The 26,815-nt window shown below is 40.1% G+C and overlaps 1 protein-coding gene across 1 annotated transcript in view; it reads left to right on the top strand.

Moving 5' to 3' along the window:
• The window catches only part of IGF2BP3 (insulin like growth factor 2 mRNA binding protein 3), a 114,536-nt gene that overhangs the window by 14,501 nt on the left and 73,220 nt on the right, over positions 1 to 26,815 (top strand). The window contains exon 3 of the mRNA XM_064674993.1: positions 10,705 to 10,753. Within this exon, the coding sequence (XP_064531063.1) occupies positions 10,705 to 10,753 (49 nt within the window). The remainder of the gene's footprint in view (positions 1 to 10,704; positions 10,754 to 26,815) is intronic.

Here is a 26,815-nt window from a genome sequence, read left to right on the forward strand (position 1 = left end):
ATTAGTAAGGGCCAGCACTTGAGTGCTCTTTCTTCTTGTTGGTATTCAATTAGTTCAACAAAGTGTACTAGTGAAATAATTACTAGAGCATCAAAGTGAAAATTGGTATCTGTGCAGTCTTAGCTCTAGTGGGCATCAATTTATACTTTGAAAGTTTCTGTTCTATTTTAAACTTGTGTAAGGTTTATTGTACTGAAGCTATTGAGATGGAAGAAATTATTTATTTTAAAGCAAAGATAATAGGAAATGTACAGTGGACTTAATATCTCTGCTGTAAAACTGGTGAAGTATTCTACTTTATACCTGTTAGTGTGGTCTAGAAGACTTGTAAGAAATGATTTGTCTTTCCAGTATTTTTAAAATTTTTCTTGATTTGTCTTGAGATTGAAAGGTATAAAATATTTTTTAATTAAAAAAAAATTGTCATGTGAGCAAGTTAACTGCAGGTCTTTGTTAGGCTTCCCTGGAACATCAGATGAGGAGCATAGTATATCTTTCAAATGTTCAATTATCATGTCAGTATAAGATGTCCTCTTGCAAAATTGAGTAATATACATATTTATGAAAAACAGTAATAAAAATGGAAGTTTCAGTGAGGAGGGATGCAGAGTGAAAGCCATGCATGCACGTGCACATGCACACTCTACATTCTTTGAGTGGCTCTACACACTGGAAAGAGCCTGGAAACTGTGGCTGTACATTTAAAAGTGTTGATTTACTCTGTGCTCGTGTTAATTCTACTTTTAGTTTATGTAGCTCTTTTAAGCACCAGGATTATTCATGTTTTTAGATATTGTTATATAGACAGTTGCCTAAATGAAGTAGGTTACCCCTGTTAATGTTTTTTTATATCATCGAAGAGTCTTGCAAATGTTAAGAGAGCCCGTCTGGTAGCTAAAGTGTGCATATACACTTAAAATCAGACTAGCGAAGATTTTTCATTTATTCTACTTATAGCATGTAAGCTTTTTGAAATTAGATGGTGTTTTCAGCAGCATGAGTGTTTTATTGTTTTCATTTCCCAAACCCCATGGTAATCTTCATTTACTGAGATAATTTTAGGAACTGGACATCAATTTGTGCAGTTTTTGTAAAGTAGCCTGAGAGAGGCAGCAAACAGTCTTGTCTTTCAAAAAGTCTGTGTGTGGGGTGAAACAGCGACGCAGTGGAGAAGTGGGATGAGTCCCTGAACTACCCTAATGCCATGCTCAGTTTAAATTCTGAAGTAGCTTGTTCCTAACCTGAATGTTTTAAATTGGATATTTAATGACAAAAAAAAAAGTAGCAAAGGGAGGTTCCCTGCTTGCTGAGACTGTGTAACAGAGGTCTTGCAACTACACGCTGTAAAGGAAGAGCAGCTCTTGCTGTTTTGCTTCCACTCTAGCCCCCCCAAACCAGAACTGAATTTGTTTAATCTGGAGCATAGTGAACTCAAATTGAGTATGAACAACCTTAGCTTCACTTGAGCAGGACCTGAAAGAGACCAAAATAGGTTTGACTCCCTGTCTGTTGCTGTGGTGTAAGGAATCTGGAAAGCATTTCCGATGTTCTCTGCAAACACAAGGCTCGTGGTTGAGCAGTTGGTCTCAGCAGCATGGTGGCTACTGAGTTTGTCTACGAGTGCTGCTAATTTTATTTAGATATTTCAGTCTGAGAAGGGTGAATCACTGAGTTATTGTTAGATGAGATCTAATCTAGTGCCATACCTCCCATACCAAAAAAAGTTGCCAAAATTTTACATAGTACATGATATCTGTGTCACTTATTTCCATCGGGTTTCTAGCTGGTTTGTAAACTTCTGTGGAGTAAGAGACAGTAGTAGAGAAGATACACTGTGAGGGTGTATCCAGCAGCTGCTTAGAACAAAGTACCTTATTGGCTTTTTAATTATTGTGGTCTTGGTATCCTCTTTTACTTCAGAAATGGTAGTGAAGTATCCTAATCCACACCATTTCTTTCTCCTCCTTGGGCTCTTTAAAAGAAGCTGAATTCCCTGGAAATTAAAAAAAAAAAAAAAGGGAGAGAGAACAGAAAAGGATTTTTTTTTTTTCTTTAATCTGCTGCTCCCCAGCCCCTAGCTTGGTCATGTATTGGAGGGGCACATCATATGCAAGTTTCAGTCTGGAGCTGCTTCTTACAGCTGATGTAAAGTTTCACAGTTAATCCATAATGGGAGTATTGCTTCAAGCAGCAGCCCCTGTGGACACTAGGAAAACAGGTAATGGGGGAAAAGAAGCCTTTAGCTCTTTCGGTGGCTGAAAGAAAGGAGGGGTGAGGAGGAGAAATAAAAGATGAGTGTGCCCCACCATTAAAGGATTAGTAGTTCATACTTATTAGGATATTAAGTAGACTTTTTTTTTCCATGCTTAGAAGTACTTTTGCTTTTAAAAATGTTATTTTCAGTCTTTCTTGAGTGTTTTCACTGTTATCCACATCCCAGTTAATTGCAAGTTAGTGGTAGGGTGAGAGAATAAATGGCAAGTGGCCATAGCTTGAAAAAATTTGATCAACAAAATCAGCTCTGTAGTACAGTTGTTTAAGGAAGAGACCCCTGCTCAGAGGAGGAGGGAAAGAGAAAATGTGGCATTTAGAAAAAACACACATAAACCCTGCACCTCACATCAAACAGAGGGGAAGGAATCAAAATCAACCCAATTAAAAATAATTCAGTTTCTCCAAAGAGCTTTGGCATAGGGGAAGAGGCTTTAAATGCCACAAGGCACAAAGATAGGCCCATTTTTCTAAAGGACACTAGAACTTCCCATTAAATTTAAAGTAATGCTTAATTCTTTAATTTAAAAAAAATTTAACAGCCTTCTCTCATTAACAACACCTGGAAAATGAAAGGTTTTTTAAAACAAGGAGTTCAACATTAATATGGTAATGGGAGAATCTTTAGAATTTTCTTCTTAAAATGCCTTTATGGTCCACTCAAGGGAATTTACAAATAATGAATATAAGCTTTTAGTCTAATTAGTCACGTGAAGAATTGTGGAGCTAAAATTCTAAAGCAAATGGTAACAGGTGAAAGCCTACTATCCAGCTAATCCACATAAACATGAGAACTTGGATGTGTCAGTGTAAGTCTTCTGGTTGTGCTTCTTGAGCTATCAGTCTGTCCACAAATGCGCAGTCTCTTTCAGGGTATTCAAGTTAATCCTGCAAGGAGAGTGCAGCTCTGTGCCCAGTTGTTTGGCTGGTGGCTTTAGGGAGCAGAGCTGTGTGGTCGTACTGGCCCCACGGACAGCTGTCTGATTTTTCATCCTGGTGAAAAATAGTAAATAAACTTGATGTTTCACAGGCACTGGTAGGAAATTTGATCATCAGCACAGAGGGATCTGTGGGGTAATCCAAGAGTAGTATTTTCATCCTGAATGCTGAGATAATGCACCTCTCCAAAGCGGCTACTTTGGTGGGTTTGTATGCGCAAGATGAAAGGGAAACAGTGTAGTTAGGAGCCAACTGTTACGTCTTGCATGAGCTTTGAGAAAAAAATTATCTTTGTCTAAATTTTGTGGGAAATCCTTACTCTGAGTGGTAGTACAGAATGCTTTTAAATCTGGGTCTGGGATTAAATAATGAATCAACACAAAGAGAAGTATTGCTGCAGTTTGCCTGTGGCTTAGCCAGGCTTTGTCTACTTGAATTGCTGAATTGGGTCTGAAATTGGAGCAATAGCATTTCCTCTTCAAGTATTCTGCTGTCCAGATCAATGTGTAGAAATAAAAAGTGGTGATGTTTCTTAACAAGTCAGTATTTGAAACCATTCTCCTTTTTTCTGTAAGGTAAGTTCATCAAGACGAACTATCTGTTTTGCAAACCAATGGCTTGATTTGATAAAATATAGTAACTGTCATCAGTGTCCCTTGTGATATACTAGAAATTAATTACCTTTTAATAGGAGTGATATAAACACTTCTGTTTTTCACTTAAGTGAAACTGAGTTGGTTTTTAAAAGAAATTCAGAATACCTTCTTTTTAGGTAGGAAGTGTGACCCTTTGGTTTTCTATTTATCAGAACTATTTGTTAGGAAAAAGCAAATTGAGATATATAATTGCATATAAAATTTTATATATAAAAAGATGGCTTAGGATAAGCATCCAATAGGCTTAATTTCACAGAATATGCGGAGTTGGAAGGGACTCACAAAGATCGAGTCCAACTCCTAATCCTGGACAGGACCATTCCCAGAAGTCACACCATGTGCCTTGAGAGTATTGTCCAAATGCTTCTTGAACTCTGTCAGGCTTGGTGCTGTGACCACTTCCCTGGGGAGCCTGTTCCACTTTCCAGCTACCCTCTGAGTGAAGAACCTCTTTCTAATATCCAACTTAAACCTCCCCTGACACAACTTTAGGCCATTTCCTTGGGTCCTGTCACTGCTCACCACAGAGATCAGTGCCTGCCCCTCCTCTTCCCCTCACAAGGAAGTTGTAAACTGCAATGAAGTCTCTCCTCAGTCAATGCTTCTGGTCAGCCAGCTTTCAGTCAATGGACTTATTGCTGTTTGTTAGGTACTTTCAGGAACCAAATGTGGACATCTTAAAAACAGTTAAATGGCTGCTTAAACCCATGGAGTTTGTGTGAAGTCAGGGGGCAGGCAGCAGAGACTGCAGCACCTCTTGCAGGACAGGTCACTCCAGTGGCTCAATCTGTATTGTCACCTTCATTTACTGTGAAGAAAATAAGAACCCCCTTCCCTCACCTTGTAACTAAAAAAATGACTGCTGCTTTTTTCCCTAATCACACTGATATGAATTGAGAGTTAAGGATTATTTATTTTGTCCTGTAAACCTGCCCGTTTTAATTCCCACCAGAAGACCATTAAAAACACTGATTCACTCTGTTGTCATCAAACATCAGCTACTTGAAGCAACCTGAGGGGGAGAAACTAATGAACTCTTTGTGGAGGGGTAGCTTTTGTGTGGGTTTTTTTCTTGCCTGTTTTTATTTTACTGGCTGCAGAGTAAACAATAAGACACCTCTTCCCTTTCCCTTATAAAATCAGTTGGTTGCCAGCAGTTTTCCATTTGGCTATAGGAGTTGCTAACTTTGCCTCTATGGCTGTTCCTGTCAGGACTTCTTATACAGAACTTATTTCTTACCGTGTGGCATTAGCCACAGTTCACAGAAGGGTTTTTTTGCTGTGTGGTGGTATTTTTTAATATTTCATCTCCAGCTGTCTATGTTCAGTTTGGGTTGTCAGTGAAGTAAGCCTGAGAATTGACTATTTTTGTCTTCATGCAGCTCTTTGTAGCTCAGGGAGAAAAATGGTTGTTTCAGTGAGTGGGTTTGCAGCGGCATCACATGTAGCTGTCAGAGCTGAGGACCACAAACTGGGAGACAGTGCTGGGGAGTACCAGCACTGGGTGCTGGTGGGTATTGGCATACTCTGCATCTGTGCCATTGGTGTGAGGTGCCAAGACTTCTTCCAGGTAACCAGCATAGCAGTACCTACCGAGAATGGATGAAACGAATAAGCGCTTGCTCTTTGCACGTTCCTTAGAATGGAGAAGGGAGACCATTTACTTTCTGTCCCATAGGTATTGAGTTCAAACAGTTGAATGAACTAACATTGTCAATGTTCACTTGATCTCCTTTCAAACATATTTGAAAAGCCCCTCTTTTTCCATAGGCTCTTGTTTAAAAGGAGTACGTTTGTGCTTTGTGGGTTTAAAGCATTAAGGTTGTGTGTAGTTTGTATGGCTGCTGAAGTAAGGGTCTATTAATGTTGTTATTGTTGAGAAATGCGAATTGAGGAGCAGGAGGCAGCAGGTCTCTGGCAGAGGAAGGATGGTGAGAAGGGTCTTGTATGAGTGTAGTTACAACTGTGTGGAAGTGCAGTCACTTGTTTATGATTCACTCTGAAATAGTCAAATTTTGACACACCTGTGAGATACAAAAAGTTTTGGACTGTGAGCAAAAGCATGATACTTTGTTGTTCTTTGCTTTAAAATTGTCTATCCTCTGTTATTTAAAATTATTTTCCCTTAAGGACATGTGCGGATCTGATGTGATTTGCCTTTGCTAAATGTCATATAAAGCATACAGTGAGATTCTATTAGTGAAAGTGTATAGTGAGATTTTATTTAATACGAGGATGCAAAAATAGACAATTTTGAGACCCTTTTAACTCAAGAGGAACTTGATATGTTGAAGGAGAAAAAAGTGATGCATATAGCGAAAGGCAGAGAAAGAAGGAATGTATATATAAAAGAAAGAAAATGCTAAAATTATGGCTTTTCTTTTTCCTTTCTCCCACCACCTTTTCCTAAGACATGTCTAGTATTGTTTCGTGTGTGTGGAGGGTTCTTGTGGGTTGGGAGCACTGGGTGTCCCTGTGCATATGTTTGTTCTCTGTATTTACGTAAGAGAGATTACCCCTTCAGAGATCACTAAGATGGCTTTTAGTAAATTATCCATCTTTGTGGTACTTTGCTCTTTCTGTCTCTGCGCACACGTGGCACAAATATGCTGCTTTCCTTGTGAAGGGGCACAAGAACGGCTTTTTGTTTTACCTGTTTTCAGTGTTGTAGAGATATTCATGTCCCCCAAACACAAGGCTCCATGTCTCAACATCCCCAGAATAAATATGTTGGCATATGGTCCTCAGCAGTGGCTCAAAGTAACTGAATCCTGTTACCTGGATAGTACCTGAAAAGAAGAATTACGATATGTGCAATTTCTCAAATTAGAATGTGTGCAATTCCTCTTAAGAAAAGTAAATTATTGCCAAACAATTGCTTATGGACTAACCTTGCACAGAAACCAGAGAAGTCTGTTTTCTTCTTGCCTAATTAAAGGTGTTTTGGGTCTCTTTGAAAAAGAGAAACGAATGGGAACACCTGTTCACATGCTGTGAACACAGGTAGCTTTCAAAAGCCTTCATATGATACAGAGCACAAACATAATTTGTGCTTTTTTTCAGTTGACATCTATTTGCAATGCCTATTTAGAATAGGAGAAACAAACTAAGAAATCTGCTTAAACTGGAAAAACTGCATACACAAGGCTTATGTGAGTCACACTGAGAGATGCTGGTAGTGTTTTACTAAGGATTTATTAAGACTAGGTGAGCTATGTTTTAAATGCAACTATTGTAATAAAATACTGTCAGGGGATGAGAGAGGACTGTTTCTTGTTTTATGCACTCAGTGTGACTGCAAGTAGTTGTAGAGTAACAAAACTTGAGATTACTTCGAAACAGAACATAACAGAGCCCTCTATAGGGGTCTGCTGCCTGGGTTGCGATAGCTGTAGGATCTTTGCATATACCATACTTAGCTAAAGAAAACCGTGTCATGAGGAAGATGGAAAGCATCCTAGAAGAGCTGACAGTGTCTGAGATGGAAGTGTATTTCCAGGAAGATGTTTCCATACTTTTCTCTTTCCTTTCCCCATCTATTGTGTGGAGTTTTGACCCTGTGCAAAAGTGTGCTTTCTGAAATCAGAACCCATCCTCGTGGAAGCTGTTGCTGCTCTGGTAAATTCAGTCAGGACCCACCTTTGTCCCTTACTCATTGCTATACATTCGCGTTTGGTTTGGGATTTTTCCTGAAGTTGAGAGCTGATTTTCTGTGTGCTCACATGCAAGTAATAGAGAGAGTGCCTGCAAAATCACTCGTGCTGCCGAGAGGAGATGTACGGGGCTGCCAAAGTGCAGGAAAAGAACGGGAGGGAGCGATCTCTGAGGAGGAGCTGCAGGTTATCGCAGCACGTGGGAGATTCTGTCTCCATCTGCTCGCTGCTTGTCCAGTGCTCGTTCTGGTCCTGGGAACAAAAAACCACTTTGGTCATTTCTAGTTATTCTTTCTGTGTGTGGAGAAGGGCAGAGGGGGAAAGGGGTGACAAGCTTTGTGTATTTCTAGGTAACTTTAAGGGATATATTTCGATGCCTTTTTAACAGGGGCTAATAGTAACTGAAACAGGGAAATCTCATATATGATCTTTTATCTAACACTGGTTCTATGTGGTTCCTCTCTTGGCCATGCAAAGCTCTATTCAATTATATTTTTTCCCTATTGCTAATTGTAATACAGAAATAATGTAAAAGAATAAGTTTTTACATGCATCAGTAAACACCAGATTTCAAAGTTGTGCACTGGGTGACAAGTTAAAATTACTTGCAGCCAAGAAACTGATGAAGGTATAAACAGTTCCAAATTAAATGGTGGGTATAGCTATTCTTGTATTTTTGAAGTGACCTTTCAGTTTTGTACAATAGGTGTCTCACTATTGCCATAAATTGAGGTGCACAGCAGGACTGTACCTGTTTTGTACTTGGCTTGCCATTTCCTTTGGCTGTTTATGAATGTGGTAGAGGAACTGGTAATTTTAAGGTGGCATTTCTTCCTTGCTCGTCTCCCCTAGTCCTCCTCCTTTTTAGGATGTCCAAGTTATTTCTGTGCTACAAATGTTGGCTGGCAGAAGTTCTAAATTGCATCAAACTTTTCAGATCCTTGAAGTCACATGGGAAGGAAAAAAACCACCTCCAAACCTTGTGTTAGTCTTCAACAATAGATGAGTAAAAGTAGAGATGGCTTTTTTGGTCCACCTCTCAGGTGTTGGACAGTAGAGAAGACACACAGGTTTCACACAGCTATCACCTCACATTTCATTTCAGAAGGAAAACCTACATAAGTGCTTCTGGAAAGGACTTTTCCACCCTACCTTTCTCACCAGTGGATATACACAGCTCAGTGTGGGCATTTGTGGCCAAACTTGATGTGGAGCTGGGGTGAGACCTCTTGTTCCTGTCGTGGTGGGCAGGGCTATTGGGCTTGGATCCTTCTGTGAGTGGCACTCCTTGCTGTGAAACTCATGAATTTCAATTTGAATCTACAAGTGGGAGAGAGTAATGCCACAACAGTTTGAAGCACATTGAATAGCATATTAGCTACCAGTTTTGTGGTTTGGAGGTTTTGCTGTATTAAAATTTCCCGGTATTTCTAATATTGAATGAACATCCCCTTTTATGTTCTACTTTAGGACCCAACTTCCAAGTTTCAGGTTGCTTTGTGAGATTATTTTGATATTTCAGAGCAGTATATCACTACTTTAGGGCAACTTTTTGTAGCATTATTGCTAGCTGAGTTTAAGGAAAACTTTGCAGACTTCAAGGAATTTTCTGCTCTCAGTGAAGCAGCTCCTGACTTCCCTTGCTTTATTGAAAATGAAACCTTAAATAGGGTTGTGTGTGGTTTGGTTTTTTTGTTCTCCCTTCCTTGCCTATTTATATGATCAAATGATGAAATGTGCTCCTACTTGCTTGAGAGAGAGTAAAAACAGCTGAGAAATGCTGCACACAACCAAGACCTGTTCATCTTTTCTGGCAAAAAAGCCAGAAAAGCTTGTCTCTTGATCTCATGGTTGCTGTAGTGTTGGGGGTTGACACTGCCACATGAGGAGCTGTTTGGGCAAGGTGGCTTTGTGCTATGACCTCCGGCTGTGCCTTGGACAAAGCCTGTTGAGAAGAGCATTTCAAGATGTAAAACACTCACTGCAGGCCTGGGTAGGTGGTGGTATTAGGGAAAGGAGTGTATTTTAAAAGGTTTTGAGGGGAAAAGGAAAGCTTTTGATTTTATTGCTAGACGGGAACACCTCTAAAACTTGTTTTGCTGCAAGACTTCACTGGCCTGTACAAGTTTAACTGTTATAAAAAGCCCTTAAAGTGTAAAGCATTTTTTTTCTGTGAGAGGTCAGTATTGAGCAATTAAAATGTGAAGTAAAACTGTTTGGACCCAAGACACTTATTTTAGCTGCTTTGGTGAACCAAAACGTAACTGAGACCTTCTAAACTAGACTGCTCTTTGTTGTCCCCTCTCCTGTCCCCAGAGCTTCCCAGGATGGGCAGGCTGACCCTACTAGCTCACTCTACCTGAGCCCAGCCGAAACTGTTACTCTACACATTCTTGTAAATCCCAGGGGGTTTGTGGCATCTCCGGCATTTATTTGTTCTCTCACTTTGGGGGAAGGGACGAGACAAAGGACTTGGCTGTGAAGGCAGCCAGCACACTGCCAGGCTTTGCAGTAGCACTTCAAAGTGAATGTTTTGTTTACTAGATAAATGAAAACCGATGTAAATTTGGGGTGAAAATACAAGGAATTTACTAGACTCTTACCCTCTCCTCCCAGTCAGGGAGGAAGAACGTTAGTCATGTCAATGTTGGAAAATAGTCCATCATTAAACTTTTCATTAATCTAATATCAAAGCAAATGTATTAATTCAAATTTGTATTCCCTATCTTGAAGGAACTTAAAATCCTGAAGTATTTTCCTGGTGGATTCACAAAACAAAATAACAACAAAAAATTCTTAAAGTGTGTGAAGGAGAACCCAGTAGAAATATATGGGATTATCACACCCATTTATAACAGAGAATTAGATACTGAAGGCCTTAAAGCAGAAATAGAAATAGTCTACAAGAAAAGTGGAGACTTCATGAAATGTAACAGCTGTCAAATGTGTAACAAGTATTTCTGTAACAGCTCTTTAGACTTGAAATGGTTTTGACCTGACATTCCCCCCTCGGCGATCTGTTGGGTTTTTTTGAGTTGTGTATTTGGTTTTGCCCCTCTTAGTATGACAGATGCTTAAATGTATGACACTGCTATGTATAGTCTATCTTGCAATGATGTTTTCTTTCCGTTTTTTTGTTTTGTTTTTTTTTTTTTTAAATGCTATTTTCTTTAATTTATCTACAGGAGTCGGAAGCTTCAGATCAGGAATATCCCGCCTCACTTGCAGTGGGAGGTAGGAAGTTACTTTAAAAAAATTGTATCTTTGCTTAAAAACTGTTTGTGTTTCTCTCTTTATCCACAGGACTTTTCCCCTTCCCCCACCTTTTACTTGCTTTGCACACACCACCCATTCTGTTCTGGGGAAAAATCCTTTGGAAGAGGGAACAATAGAGCCTTCTAAGCAATTCAGATAACTGCCTTCATTTCTGCTCTCCCAGCTAACCATAAAAAATGTTGAAATGGATTCTTTGGTGAATGCTGACTTCCTGATGCAGTCACTCTCTTTGACTGAAAGCTTGTCCGTTTTGGACCTGGTGTCTGGTGTATGAGTTCAATAAATTTAAAACAAGTTCATATTTAAATACTTGGCCAAACCTTTACAGAAGCAGAAACGTAATGCTGATCTTTTTTTTTTTTTTTTTGAGTGGTGGGTTTTTGTATTTTCCTAGCTTCTCTATAGTGGTGGCATTTTGGCAAATTGTTTATTCATGTTATTATGGTTATTGGTTATCCTCAGTATAGTGTACACTTCCTGCACTTAACAAATAGCGTTCTCATTTTTACAGTAGATGGACTACCATAAGAACAGATTTGTTTTCTTTTTTCTGCCTTATGTGTGTGTTTAAAATGTTATTTTCATGTTTTATTAGTGATAAGTCATTCTTTTGCCTGAGGGAGATAAGAGGGCAGAGGGTTTGAGGATATAGCTCTGGTAGCAGTTCTCCAGGAGGTTTGGTCTGCCTTCATTTAACTTTCCATCTGCAGCAACTTCTTTGTTTGCACTACTTGATTTCTTCTTAGCTTTAAGAAAAATGGAGGCATTGGTCTGTTTAACCTAGGCTGTCAAACTACAGGGTTTCTGTAAGGTACCAGCCCACATTGCCTCTCATTGCTTCAGTCTGCCTTTTTGGTGTCTGCTGTCTATATAAGCTTTTCCTCTGCGCTTCCCAGACCTCGTGTACCCCTCAACTGAACAGTATCCACCCGATACCCTCATTTCAAATCCATAAGTTTTTTTTGGTCAAGCTTCTGGGAAGAGTAGTTATAGAAACGGTTGAGGGTGACTAATTTGAAGATTAACTTATTTTTTGGTACCAAATTCCTCTGAGGATTTCGTGTAGGAACAGTATCAGAGCAGAGGCATACAATTCAGAGATGTGAATAAACAGGGGTGTAAGCACTGTTAAGCAGAGTACTTAAAAATGCTTCTACCTGCTTATGCCTCATTACACATTTGTAGCTAATTTTGCTTGTGTGTTACAGATATCTACTCTGTTTCCTATCTATTTCCTGATTTTTTAAAATTATTTCCCTCTTCTCTATTGCTGCAGTTTCTGTGGTGACATCTGGTCTCAGACAGATGTTCTCTTTACCTACCTTTTTAAAACACTGTATCTTCCTAACGCTCCCAAGGAAGAGTTAAAGTTGTCCCTATTAACATAATCTCAGTCTTGCCTAGATGTCCTCAAGTTACTTGTACAGACCTGATTCTTTGAGTACAAAATTTAGAGACCTGAAAACTTCTACAATACTTTTGGATTCTCTTGCAACATCAGGGCTGCTTGTCAAGTACAGCTTGTCCACTAACTTCCTAAAGTTTTTCTTTGTAAGTGCTGGTGGTCTGGCACCTCTGCACTTAAACAGGTAAGCTTTGTATACTCGCAAAACAGTGCTGATGATAAAATACAACAACTGGTGATTAAATTCATCAGGGAATTGTCTTATGTCAGTTTACCTTGGGCTCTGGTATCTTTTGTTGATGCTAAAAATCCTTGAAAAAACTTCCTTTGAGCTCTGTAAGAAAGCTTTTGATTCTTCCTTAAAACAAGTCTTGGTAGGGAGAGTAGAAGTTGATACATGCAGAGAGGTATTTATATTGAAGCAATGTTCTTGCAGAATATTTTCTGAGAGAATGATGTGTTAGTGTGCATGTGTGTCAGCTGGAGTGATTTTACTTAAATTGTGTCTTATAGTCCCTCTGTGCCAATTTTCTTGCCTCATCGCTTTTGTTAATTCCTTGAATCAGGGCTGACTTCTAATGGGTGTGAAATCCTTAAAACCAAACCAAAAAACAACTGATGAAAGAGGTCCCTATGTTAGCTAATCCATTGGCCCTCATGTATGTTCAATATTGAAACACACTTAGTACCCTGCAACACCTTTCCTTGTACTGTGACATAGATATGTGAAAAGAAGATTATTGTTCTTGTGAAGTTTCTTCCCTTAGTATAGCCACTCTTAGTAAGGTTACAGTGTCATTCTTTGCAAAAGTTGAAGTAATTGTCTTGCTTTGATTTTGTTGTTTATAGAAACAAGCTTTTTACGTGGGAAGCCCACAGGAGTGTCCCTAGCAGTCAGTGTGCATGCCTCTAGTTCAGTACTTCTCAGCTGTTCTTGCTGCCAGTGTGTCACACAGTGGTACCTGCATGCCTTGAGCCATGTGGTACTGGGACCCAGTGAGCATCTCTGCACTGATGGTCCTTGGCTTATAAAAAAACCCCACCCACAAAGTGCTCTTATAATAAGGAAGGCATCCATAATGTTCTCAAGTGCAGCTTGTCAGGTTTGGAGAAAGCAGGTCTGGAAGTGTGGTAGGGGTGGGATATGCTGGTCCCGCAGGAATGTAGCTGAAGTGCTTGTCGTGTGAAGTGTAACAATTCGGTGGTAGCTCCCACTTCTGAGCACCACAGATAGTAGTTCTGCCTCCTGGTTTTCAAAACCAGAAAAGCTTTCAGGGAATATTGAAGCTTAATTTGAATTGAGAATGTTTTGAGATCCATCAGCTGATGAAGGTGCTCCATTATTAATACAGGTCCTTTGTTCTCCATGCAGGTGGAAGCTGTCTTTTGAGATTCATGAAATGCTGAAGTAAATCAGTTTCTGGTGAAAACCTTGAAACTATTCCACTGGTGTACCCTCTTATCTAAGAGACATGCATGCCTATTTAGTAAAATCTAATGCCTTTAGTAGCACAGAAGAGAGAAAACATCAAACTTTAGTGATAAGGAGTCTTTGACTTCCTCTGGGAAGTAACTGGGTATTCTGAAAACTCATGTGATAGGACACTTAACCCATAGTTATTCCATATAGATTGGGAAACAGTGATGTAAATGGCCACAGAGTAGCAAATGGCCACAGAGTAGCAAGCGTTTATTAACAAGACTTTTCATGAACCAGACACATAAATTCAGATTAACTATTTGCTTTTCTGGTTACCTTTTTTTGAGAAAAATATTCCAATTAGTGTTCTCCTTCACCTAGGTTGAAGTTACTGAACAAAATACTGACTCTTACAACCAGCCATAGTAATTGGACTTGTAGTTGTTTCCTCTGTGTAATATAAGACCTCGCTGTGTACTTATTAGACCATCATGGTATAAGTAAAAAAGGTAAGATAACCTTTTTAGATCATATTCAGGTTTAAGTGGTGGAAAAAGAGGCAGATAATGACCTGCTCTAATCTGCTGAGTTACTACTTTGAAACAAAACCACGAGGTTGCTATTCTGAAGAGCTCACTTGAAAAATGCAGCTGTAAAAGATAAAATTCTAATTTATTCCAAGTCATTCAAGGTTAAGTTTGTACAAAACTTGTCTGGTGATTAATTTGAACTTCACAAGATTTTTGGCAAGGTTCTGCAGGTTCCTGTGTGTGTGGGTTGGGTACTCTTATACTCCTTGCCCAGCTAGGAGGTGGAGGGAAGGCAGCAACTCTGTCTGAACTAAGAAAATTTAGAACTTGCCTCAGTCTGCATTTGGAGTCTGGACTGGTAGGTGATTATCCAGGATCATGTTCTCTACTTATCCAGGAGGTCATTTGCATCTTCCCCCTTCCCTCACTGGACAGTCTGTGTTTGAGGACTCTGGATCAGTGACCATGTTCCATAAAAGCATCATCACTTCTGCTGTGCATCTTCTCCCTTTTGTTTTGCTTGCATATAATTTGCCTATAGAGGTTATTGTATCAGTTTAGTAATTTGGAGAACACATGCATGATCAGATTTTATTTTTTAAATAAATCATTTAATCTTGTTACAAAGTCTTTTGTGAGGCAAACCTTCAAACAGTTAGTGCATCATTTTTAGTGATAGTATGTGGTTATACCTTCCCCCCCCGTTTCTCTCCTTACTTGTCAAATACAAAGTCCAGACTGATCCTAAGAATCATGACTAGTGAAGAATTTGGCACACCACCTTTTTCCGTTCTCCACATATACCAGTCTCAACTCTTTCTCATTGGAAACGACTACCCTGGCTCTATGGTCACTGCAGGAAAGTAAATAGACCTGTATTACTCTTTCCTGAACTGCAGTCTGTAAGATACTGATTTGACTCCTAATTTGTAATGGCAAGTGCTCTCTCACTTAGCTTGTGTGTATTCAGCACTGGAGGTGTATTTGCAAGACAAAATTATATGCCTTCTGGAAGGAGATCTAGATGTGGTGATTTAAAACTGAAGTACCTAGAGTTTGTTTCTGATTTAATATGATGGGGATTTGAGTTGAGTTCTCTGAGAAGGAACTGTGGTGTGCAATACCACCCCCTTTTCTTTACTTTCTTTTAAGACATTTTAAAACTAGCATCTACGGTTTAGAAGATGCTTCAAGAAGTTTTCTTTCCAATTATTTTTTCTATGTTTAGTGAATAAAACACTAGAGAACAGACTTCCAGGACACAGATGGTGCCAAAAATGGCACTTGCTGGCTCAGCAGGAAGGTAGCTGTTGAAGAGTTCCTACTTATCTTCTGTGGGCTTATTTCCTTCTTGGTTTGGATGGAGCAGATAAACAGATAGTGTTGATGAACTTGGTAACAAAAAAGGTAGACTAAAAGCCCAGCCTGTGAAGTGTGAACCTGTTGTGTGAGGAAAGAAAGCAAGAAAAATGCTGTGAATGTGTATTCCTAGCTTTGCTGTGAGACTTGCAGGTTGCTTTCGGGGACAGAAACGTGTGGGAAGGAAGGTCTGGTTTAGCTCTTCCAATGGCAAAAGGATGTTGCTAAACAGGGTTTGCTTTTCCTCACTTTTTGATGGAAGTGAAAAATGAAGTCTCGTAGTTATGCTGAGACTTCCGATGTTTCAGATTCCCCAGGCAGAAGTTGTAATGAAAAAGGATTTCTGGATCAGAGTTGCAAAGTGACTTCAGTTTCTGCATTGAGATTCGTCAATGCAAGAAAGCTTTGAATCATCTTCACCCATCTGCATATTTTGTAAGAATACTTTCAGTTTCTTTGAGAGAATGGAGACTGACTCTGTGAGCAAATGTTTGTAAATCTTACAGCGCACATAACTGTCCTGAGGATCTGTAGTAGCTTGTGTCACTGCTTTGAATAAGACAGCTAAACCGTGTGGGATGGGTTGTTTGTTCTTTAAACCAGAGATGCAGTGTAAAAACTAATCTTGATGAATGGTACCTGCTTAAGATGCAGCTTACTTTAGAATACCAAGGATATGAAGAGGATAGGTGGAGAACTTGTAGGTTTTAAGGAAGGAAAAAAACACCATAAAACTATTGCAATTAAGTTAGGATTATACAGAATAGATATTTCTCATAAAGCCAAGATGTAAAGAGGAAATGCAGAAATGAGCCGGAGTTACAATGAAAAGAATTCTAGAAGTAAGGTGAATCAACAGTAAAAACATTTAAAATATACTGAAATACAGTCTTTCGCCTCAAGCATCCTCCAAGAATCCCAACTTAATGTAGTGCTATAAAAATAATGTATAGCTATAAAAATGCTAGCAGAACACTAAGCATGCACAAATCTGTTACTGCCTGCTAGGTATGGGAATCTGGTAGGGATCTTTGAGGAGGAAACAGAAAACAGTGTGCTACATTAGGCACTAAATTGTACTTTTTGCAATTACTACTTGTCCTATTCAGCAGGTGAATGGAGAACAAGTTTTTCTGTTCTCTGCATCAGTCTTTTATATATTTGAAGACCTGTGTTGCTTAGGGAGGGTTAAGAGGAAAGTTTAAGTTCTTTCAGTCTCTTCTCAGGACTCTTATTTCTAGGCTATTGATTGTTCTTAAGTCTGTCACCTGGGGGTGTCCCATGAGGCTTTACCAGAGTAGTTTCTGTAGTTTAAGATCACTTTGAGCTCTTGTCCTCTGGCATAATGTCACTTCATTTCAGCCTTGTGCCATCTTCAAATTTAATAAACACAAAGTTGGTACTACACTACATGGGATGGTCCTTGCAAGCCCTATGTAATAGAGCCCTTTAGTTTGACAGTAGGCTGGTAATGACTGCTACCTTACAGTAATCACAAAGTCAGCTTCTCGCCTGCTGTTGTACTGTTGTCAGTGTTTGCTTGATAAGTCTGTTGTAGGGGACAGTATGAAAAGCCTTTTGAAGGGAGATTCCCCATCCTTCCCCCATTAATTCTGTTATAATGAGAAACTTGAGAGATTTATCAAGAATTATGCACATCAAACAAAGTTTGAATGTTGATCTCCTGCTTATTTTCATTCCTAACTACAGGATAGAGCAGCCTCTGGGGCAATGCAGAGCCTCAGAAAGGCACTGCTTCCTCTTGGTCTTGGATCTATACACAGAGGACTGCCTTTGCTCCTCTTCTGCCAAAAAAAAAAGGGGGGATGATAATCTTTCCTTCCTATTTGACCTTGGACCCACACTCCGAATTAACTATTTTGCCTGAGCTGCACATATTTTCCATCATCTTGCTGGGCTTAGCTGCAGGTGAGGCAATCTGATATAGGAAAGAGACCATGTCTGTTGCAGACCACTCACTTTTGTACTTCAGACAACGTACTGGCTTATGTTGGGGTTTAATTGCCTGGATTAATTATAGGGGATGATATTTACAGGTATATGTGAAGTAGTAAATACCTCTTGCAGGTGTTTAAAAGACAGGGTGTGGGAGTGAAGGTCCTTGGATAAACATGCAATATGTGTATTTCTCACTTGGAATGATTTATTCATATGAATGTGTTGGTTACAGCACTACTGATAATTGTCATACGGTTTTGTAAAAAAGGGAAAAATCTAATGAGCAAAGTTAATTTTCTTCAAGAATTGGGCTTCAGTGTTTATTTAAATCAGGATCGTACTAAAAGCAGTTAACAGTGATACTTTTATCAAACATCTGCCCATGTAAGAGGTAATATCCTAGAAATCCTCACTGAAGATATTTTGCTGTTCTTTTATTATAGTTGTAGGCTTAGAAAAGTAACGTTGCATTAGTTAACACAATTTTTTCTCTAGGAAACTTGTAGTAGCTTAAACAACAAATAGAGAAGTTAGAGATGAGTTCAGGGCTCTGTTGTGCTAAGCACCTAGAAGATACAGAAGGTGGTCTTCCAACCACAGGAGCTAGACATAATGCTAATACTCTGTTTCAAAGAAATCTGAAGACTCACCGGGTCAGAGCTGGCTTGACTGACAGACTTTGGAGGTGTGAAAGTTGCCCTTCTTCCTCCAGGTGGTCAAGGTGGTAAGTTGAAAGAAGAGGAAGTAGATGATTTTGGGCTGTGCTGCAGGAAATCTGTTGGGTGGTTGTTCACACAGCCACTTCAAGTTGTTTGGCGGAGGCAGGAGGGTTGGCTGAGCAACTTTCGAAGAAGGTGCTGTGAAATGCCACAGCTTTTTGACCATGATCTGAAGCAAGCTGAGTAGTTTGGGGCATGATTTGTGAGCTATTGTTTAACCTTGCTGTGGAGAGGGCACACAAGGAGTGGAGAGACGCTTCCACTTAGACTTGAGACTTTCAATCTATTGTCTCATCTGAGCCACACAGCTTTGTGATTCAGTGTGTTGTCTACATATCTGTGTTGGAGTATGAGCTGCTTCTGTCTGTGATGGGCTCTAATTGTCAAAGCACAGAGAACTGGTGAGTTTTAAGTGTTAAAAGTGGCCATTCCAACTAAGACATACATAATCTTTGTCTACATACATAATCTTTGTCTTTAGAGACTACATTTATGGCCCTAGATCCTATTTCTCTTTCAAAATTCAGTGGGAGACCCTTCAGCCAAGTGAAGGGTCTAAAAAAAAAAAAAAGGAATGTTTCAGTGCAACTCTTTGATTAAAAACTTCTCTCCCCATCCAAATTGGTTCTGTTGTCCCGTGCCTGAGATGAGGAAAATGTCTGTTTTCATTACTGGTTTTTGATCTTCTGGGTAAAGAAAAGCACAACATGTAATCCCTTAACTTTTCAGAAATATTCTAATACTTATAACAGCTGTTAGTGTGCAAGAATTTTGGCATTGTCACCATGGGGTTGCTTGGCACTGTTAAAACAGTGTGTTGCTCACAAGCTTAGAATGACATAGTTACTTGTTTACCCTGTCACTAACAGTGACTACAAAACTTGAGAAATCTTAACAGACACACAAAGTTTGCTTAGTTCAAAACACTTTTTTGGAATCCAGCCACCAAGTCTTACTTTTTATCTGTGATTCTAGAAAGGTGTCAGTGAAAACCTTTGTTCAAGGGTTCAGTTGACAAAGCGTTACATCCCTTAGCTATGATTTTTACTTAAGGAGTCACTTTATTCATGATGCAACCTCTTTATCCAGCATTGTGATGTGTTTTTTCTTAGAATTACGAGACCATTTGGGTTGGAAGGGATCTCAGGATCTATAGTCCAACTTTCTGTTCAAAGCAGCGCTCTGTTGAATTCAAGCCACATTGCTTAAAGTTTGGGCCAGTATTGGAGACCTTTAGGAATGCAGGTCATGCAACCTCTCTGGGCAACCAGGTCTAAGGACTAATTATCCTGTTGGTGAGAATTGTTTTCCTTATACCTGGTGAGAACATCTGTTGTATCAACTTAAGCCCGTTGTCTCCTGTTCTCCCACCCTACACCTCTGGGAAGAGCCTGGGTCTGTCTTCTCAATGACCTCTAGGGCAGGCTGCTGCTATGTTCCCCCCAAAGCTGTTCATTCTTGGGCTCACCAAGCCCGTTTCCCTCAGCCTTTCCTCAGTAGAGAGGCATTCCAGCCTCCAACCATCTTGGTGGCCCTTCATTTCAGGTTCTCAATGGGTGTCTTGTACTGAAGGCACCAAAACTGGATGAAGTATCTACATGTGATTGGTTATCCCCTTTAACTCAACATCCATTAACTTTCCTCCATCCATTGGCTGTGCTTCTGTTAATATAGCCCAGGTTGTCATTGACCTTCTTTGCTGCCAAGACACAGACGTGGCTCATATTCTGCTTGCTGTCCAACACCAGTCTGTGTGGTCTTTTCAGCAGAGCTGCTCTCCAACCAGGCAGTCCTTAGCCTGCACTCATGTCCAGGGGGCTATTTCTTCCCCAGTGCAGGACTTTGCATTTGTCCTTGTTGAATTTCATCAGGCTGCTGCTAACTGTGCCTAGGTCTCCCTGTGAGGCATGTTAACTGTTCCCCTCAGTTTGGTCACATCCCCAAACGTGAGAGTGTAGTGCAACAACTCTTTCAGGTTGTTGACATAGGTGTTAAGTGGGGCAGGCCCTGGGACAAAATACTTGTTACTGACGTCCTGGTAAAGTGTGGGCAGGTAGGGTACCGTCCTCTGAGCCCTACTGTTATTCAGTATAGCATCATTACTGAACGTTAAGCTAGATGTGGAATCTCTGCAAGTCTGTCACCTGTATGCACAGGAGAGGAAACATGCCTGGGAATTGTATTGCCTGGGAATTGTATTGCATCTCTGCAGATAGAACTTAGACTGTTTAGCCGCTGCTGACTAAATTTCCTTAAACACAATGATAAATTAACCCATTGTTCAAACCACCCTTAATTGAGACAACCCAAAAGCAAAATAAGTAGCACCAACACACTACTACGTTCTTCATTTCACATGTAATCGCATGATCTTGTTTCCCAGTGGTACTCCAATAGCATAAAAACCAAACTGCCAGGGGGCTACTTGGTGAAAACTGTAGCTTCTAAAAACCTGCAATCTCAGATTAGCAAACTGTAACAAAAATCGCAAAATATGCTTTTGACCTATGAAATAATATACTTTTTTTGATAAGAAAAATGTACTTATCCCTGTCAAAGCTATTGGCGTAGCTTTTCTTTGTCTTTCATATGGAAACTTACTCTTTCCTAGTTATTCATGCTACCTGACATCTAAATCTTGCTTGTTTTAGTTTTTCTGTGTGAAATAAGGAACCACTAGTTTGTACTGGTGTTGAGTCTTCTGCTGAAGTGCTGGTTTTAGATGCTGGGAGTGCAGCCCAAAAATTCCTGATGAAATTAGATGTCTGTACCTTTTGTGTTGGCATGCACGAAGCTGCTGGTAAAGCTATGTGCTTTTATAAACAAACATGCCCTTCAAGCATTGCAAAATCAGTGTGTTATAAATGTGATTAAGAAACTAGTTACTTCTGTCTGCTCTTGGAGAAGTTCTGAACTAATTTCAGTTACCTGCCTTGAAAGAAGACATCACTAGCAGCGACTGCTGCTTCAGACTTACCTATTGTGTAACTTGAAAAGAAGTGAAGGAAATGCATAAAGTTGTTCCTTGGGCAATAATAGGAGAAATGTTATGAGCTCTTGTTCATGGTAGCCAAAGGAATAGAAAAATGTTAACTTCAAGTGGCCTCAATGATTCTTAATCCACTTAGTTTATGCATGAAGAACATAAAACCAGCAACACTGCGTCAGAAGAGATGTTAATGTAGTCATGTAAGCCACCTTTGCTGTGCCTTGGGAGGGGTACAGGAATAAGGGCAAGGATACAGTGATAATTCACTGTATGCCAGAGCACTCTACTGGCTTCTGGCATTTTGCAGCCCTGACACCTACTGATAGTAGTTTGTATTTGTGAAATATGGTGAGTTTGTATTTGAGAAATCAATCTAGGATTTCTGTGGTCATGTTCTTGAACCAATGCAAACTCCTGGCATCCACAATATACTGCAGTGAAGCGACATGGTTTTAGGGCATGTTGCAGGAAAAACCATCTCATTTCACATGGTTTGAACTTCCACTTACCTCCCAGCTCCTATATTGGAAGAGTGAATAGCAGTAGAATAGTAATAGCTCTGTTACCTTTTCTCCCTTTCTATTTCCCTTATTATTTTAATGGTCTTTATTCCTCAGCCATTTCTTTTTCTTTCTGAAGAGCTATAGCCTGCTGAGTTGTTTTTGGAAGCTGTTTCCCATTCTTTGATTATCTTTGTCCATTCATGGAAGTTTTAATTGATTTGGAGTTGAGGACCCAAATCTGCACATAGTTATTCATTTTAGGTTATTTCACTTTATGAAGGTAGTTGCTGTCAGAGGTATCTGTATATGCCTTGGGTTTTGCTCCTTTAAACAAAGAAGAGCTGCCATAAAGCTAGTGGAAAGCTAATCACTGGAATGGGGTTAGCTCCTTGTGTCTCAAGAGATCAGTAGACTTCTTTTTTATGATGGCCATGGGAAAAATCGACATTATAGTAGCGCAGATCCTCCCTGGGCATGCTGCTGGTTGGCAGGAAATGTTACATTTGAATCATATGCATACCACATGTTGACCTAACTTTATGCAAGTGGCTCTTGTGTGGAGGGAGGGAAACAAAATGTGATTATTTCCTAGGGGCTGGCTAGTTCCTGTTCAGTTGATTCTATAAAGCAATGATAGTCAGCACATCTCTTCTCACAGCTGTGCTTTAGGTGTGTGGGACTTTTGTCTTGTTTGCTGGCCAGGCAGAAACTGGCTCTTGGGCTACCTCTCCAATGAGCAAGTCTACTGTGGTGCTGCTCCTGATACAAGCCTTCTACTTCATTTCTACATGTACCAGCACATTGCTGCATTACCTGTGTGTTCCCTCCCACAGTGACTGTTTTGGTTGTAGTCTTGAACTTGACCATTCAGGACTCGAGGCCCCATCTGTGTCTCTTTTTGCAGCTCTCGCTTGCTTTCATCTAGTGATATAGAAAAATCTTGAGTTGTTTCTTGGATGAGTACGGGAAAGGAACAAAATGAGCCCAGCTGCAGAGGAGACACATGACCAAAAGGCAAGCAGCGAAGCTGTTGTACCAAGCAAGGGAGAAATGCCACAGGCTTATGGGGAAGGCAAGAGATACCAACACAATCTGCACCTGCATGCTGCCATTTTATCCAGTCTGCTAATGCTCAGTCCAAGAACCTGGATGCTGCAGAGGTTCAAGTGCTGGCTGCTGGGCTGAGACCTTGAAAAAGCAGCAATGAGGACATGAGAAATGGGTACCAGATCTTTAGGATGTTCATGAACATCAACTGAGCCAAATTTGCTGAGCAGGGGGAAGAGAGTGAAGTTCTGTTACTGTATTTGCCTTTTGAAGTTTTTGTGTTATTCTAAAGCCTGAAGCTCCCTCTGATGTCGTGTCCCAAACTGGTAGCCAAGTACATGTGAGTAGCAAAAGAAGGGAATGTAACTTGAAATAGCTCCCTTACTTTCAGATGCTGAGTGTGGTGGCAATCAAAAGGAGTGATACGACTAAAAGACATAAAAACCACTTCCAAACATATGCCTTTTAGTGAAGCAAATGAGCAGGATTTTTAGAATATATTGGAAACAGGAAATCACTCTAAAAACTGTAGCCCACCGTTAACTTGCAAGGGGAAGGGAAGATAGTTTTAATCTATCTTTGCAAACAGCCATTTTATTATAAAGCTTGATAGGGGATTGAATGCATGTGTAAGAAATTAGTCCAAATCAACATTTCTTGGTACACCTTTTATTAGGTGTTGAGTTGTTTTTTTATTGTTGCTCTTCGTAATAGAATCAGGCTGCTATGTGACTAGTAGATAACTATTTATGCAACAGTTTCACTTGTTTGCTCACCTAATTCTCATACTAAACTCAGTTACCCAGCATGAGCAGCAACAAGGAGGCCAACCTCAGCTATGTACTCTGAAGCACAGAGGGTTATAATGATGTACCAGTGGCTTCTAGGAAGGTGTTCCTCAGCCCTTTGTTGCATTGGATGTGTAATTAGATTTGTAGCCTTCATGATTGCCTATAGCAGCTGTCGCCCTCTTGAATGTGGTCTGAGTTATGAATCTGGTGTCCTTGTGTAGATCCAGCAGGCTTTTGGTCTGGAAAACTCTTGCATTCTACCTTCTCAGTACATGTTTTATTTTCTTGGCACGTTGTTTTCTGGTATTTCTTCTTCTCTATCTGCATGTAGATATTCACAGTGTAGAAATTTACAGGAGCCATCCATGTGAACTTACAGTGAAGTGATGTGTGTTACATCCCAACTACAGCAATTTTTTTGTTTGTTTGTTTCTTCTCTTTGAGTGTGGGACTTCTGTGGACCTGTAGCATTCTTGCTACAGGTGGTGGTGTGGGCAGCTCCTTACCCCTAATTTGATTTGTGGGTATTGGTTGTTGCAGCCCAAATGGTTGCTGGTTTAGGTTGCTATCACAAGCTGGGATGACTTTAGGTACTTGAGTGACTGCACCCTTATAGGAAACTTTTCTTGTTGCCCCTTCATTTCAGCCTCCTGTTAAGGTTCAGTATTTAGTATGTGTCATCCATCAGTAGGTTTGGGTTTCATACTGAGGAGGCATCTCCTCCTGGTGACATCACAGTTTTTAAAAGAAGAAACAGTGCGGTGGAAGTGATGGTGGGAAATACTGAAAACCTCAAGTAGCTTCATGTCTGGGACTGTAGTGGGAGTGTGCAGAGATTCATGATAGATTAGTGATTATGACTCTTCCAACTGTATGATCTCAAGTGAGTTGTGAGGGACTAGAAAACCCTTTAGCAGATGTGGATGGCAGTATAGCAGATATGAACTTCTCTTAGCTGTGCTGGGTACACCCACTAGAATCAGCCTTCAGCTATCTGAGCTCGCTGGCTGTGAAATTCATTGTGGGATCTAGGAGGAGGGTGGAAAGACTACAAAAGGTATCAGAAGAAAACATGAACTTTTGCCAGCTCAGGAGTTGGGAGGAGGGGGGAAAAAAAATCAGGTGTTGTTGCTAAATGTTAGAGACAAGTGCCCATGACTTCCACTTTACTATGTCACAGCTTTTAGTCTAAACCAGTGTCCAGTGATGCTTTTGGACCCTGTAGAAATGCACATGTTGGTGATTTGTGTTATGTGGCCATATGTTACAAAAGTAACTTATGTCTTCATGAAATAGGAGAGCTCTCAAGTGGCGTCCCCACCTGAGTAATGAAATACATTAGCCTGCTTCAGCATGAAAGTGTTTTGTTCCCATAACCAACCCGTTTAGTGGCCACCTTTGTGTTCTCTTGTTCATGTTTCCATTATGAAGGAGCTATTATTTCTCCACCGTTCAGACAATGCAGTAATGCAGCCTCCCAGAGGTGAGGCAAGCCGTGGGTCATTGAGACTGCAACATGTAAGAGATGTTAGAGCTGCAGCCTCCAGTATCCTTGGATTGCATTGACTACTGTGCATTATTCCTGATTCTTCTGCATGGTATTATCTTCTGAGCTTGTGGGATTAAAAGCATCGCCCTACTATATGTTACTTGTTAAATGTCTATCTTCTGCTTAACAGAGAAGGTATAATGCTGTCTCTTGCTTGTATTTTTGATGCAGTGAGACCAGCTGTTTTATTAGTTGGTGGGAGCTTCAGAAACGCAGAGGCCTTCTGACCTTGAGATCGGGGAGGGAACACATCAAATCTGTCTGGCTCTATGACCTTTCCTGTCCTGGGGTAGTGGCAAACCTGAAAATCTGCTACTGGCGATGCCAGGCTGCTGATGTAAAGCTGCTTGGAGCTAACCCCAGGATTCTGCAAGGCAGGAGGTGTTTGTCCTGGGCTAGAGGGGCAGCAGGTTTCTGATGGTAAAGCACAGAAGTGCAGGTGGTACCCTTCTGTTGGAAATCTCTCCTGCTGCTCCTGAAGCCCATCCCTTGCACTGCTGCTCTGCACCAGGAAGGGTCACCGTGTGTATGTGTGTTACCCTGCTAGTGTGATCAGATATGTGACTCTGCAGCATGCGTGTATCTCCATGTATTTTTAAGGCCTTTAAAAAATATTTTTAATAAACATGAACACCACTGGATCAAGTATTTAACTGAAAAGACCACAGAGCTTCTGACTTGCAGCAGTATTTGTCCCTTTCAGAGAAGTAGGTGGTATAGGTTGTGTGAAATGGTGGAGTGGAAGTGAAGTAATATGCTGTTTTCTGTACTGACTCAAAAAAAAAAGAAAATCGTGTTTGAGGAGCAACCAGGTTGTAGACTGCACTGTAACTAGAGAAGTGATAAATCTTCATGCTGCAGTGACATTTGACACTTTTTCCCTTTGGATTTCTGGTTTTAGTGGAAGTAAATGCAACCAGAAGTGATCAACAGCTGTTCCAGCAGCACTTTGACTACTTTTCTCCTCTGTATGTTGTAGAAAATATGACCTCTCCTGCCTTTCTACCTCTAACCAAATTCATGTGGTTGGGTTTGGGACAGAAGAAACTTCTATTTGGCAAATAAGAGGAAGGTGCCTTCAGTCTCAATGGGAAACTTTCAAAGATTAATGATAAAACTGGTGCCTAAAGCATGAGAGGAGGCACCATTGACTTTTTCTGCCAGAGTGCTCTATGTGTGTGAGGGGAGAACGCCTTAAAAAATCCTATTGACTTTTGCAGAATGTTGGCTTGGCTCCTTGTCACTTTTTTGGGTCGTGGCAAATACTCTAGTTGTAGAAGTGAAGAGTTTTAAGATTTTGAAAGTGTCAAAGCACTTCTGAAGAGTATTTATCTTTTGTGATCTAATTGGAGCACATAAAGGTACCAACTTACTTTCTCATGAGTTTTCTCTCGTTCAGGCATGGTAAGTTTATAATCAAACGAGGGATCATTTGAATACTAGTTTTCAGAACATTGATACCATCACATTCAATTTGTGCCTAAGAAGTTAATTATAGATACTGGATATTAGTTCTGCTTTTCTTTTTGACATCTTAAACTTGGCAAAAGAAAAATGTAGATTATAAAAAGGTTGAAAATTAAAGTCTAGTTGAGTTCTAACATCTCATGCACTGTTACTTAAACTTTAAAAAATGCTTTTAAATAGAACTTCCCAGACTGTTAGTCTGATGCCAGATGAACAGTTCAGGGGTATTTCTGTAAATCAGCAAAAGAAAATTTTGCCATGAGATGAATCCCAATTTTTTTC

The sequence above is a fragment of the Pseudopipra pipra genome, chromosome 1, assembly GCF_036250125.1.
Source record: "Pseudopipra pipra isolate bDixPip1 chromosome 1, bDixPip1.hap1, whole genome shotgun sequence".
Classification (NCBI taxonomy): Eukaryota; Metazoa; Chordata; class Aves; order Passeriformes; family Pipridae; genus Pseudopipra; species Pseudopipra pipra.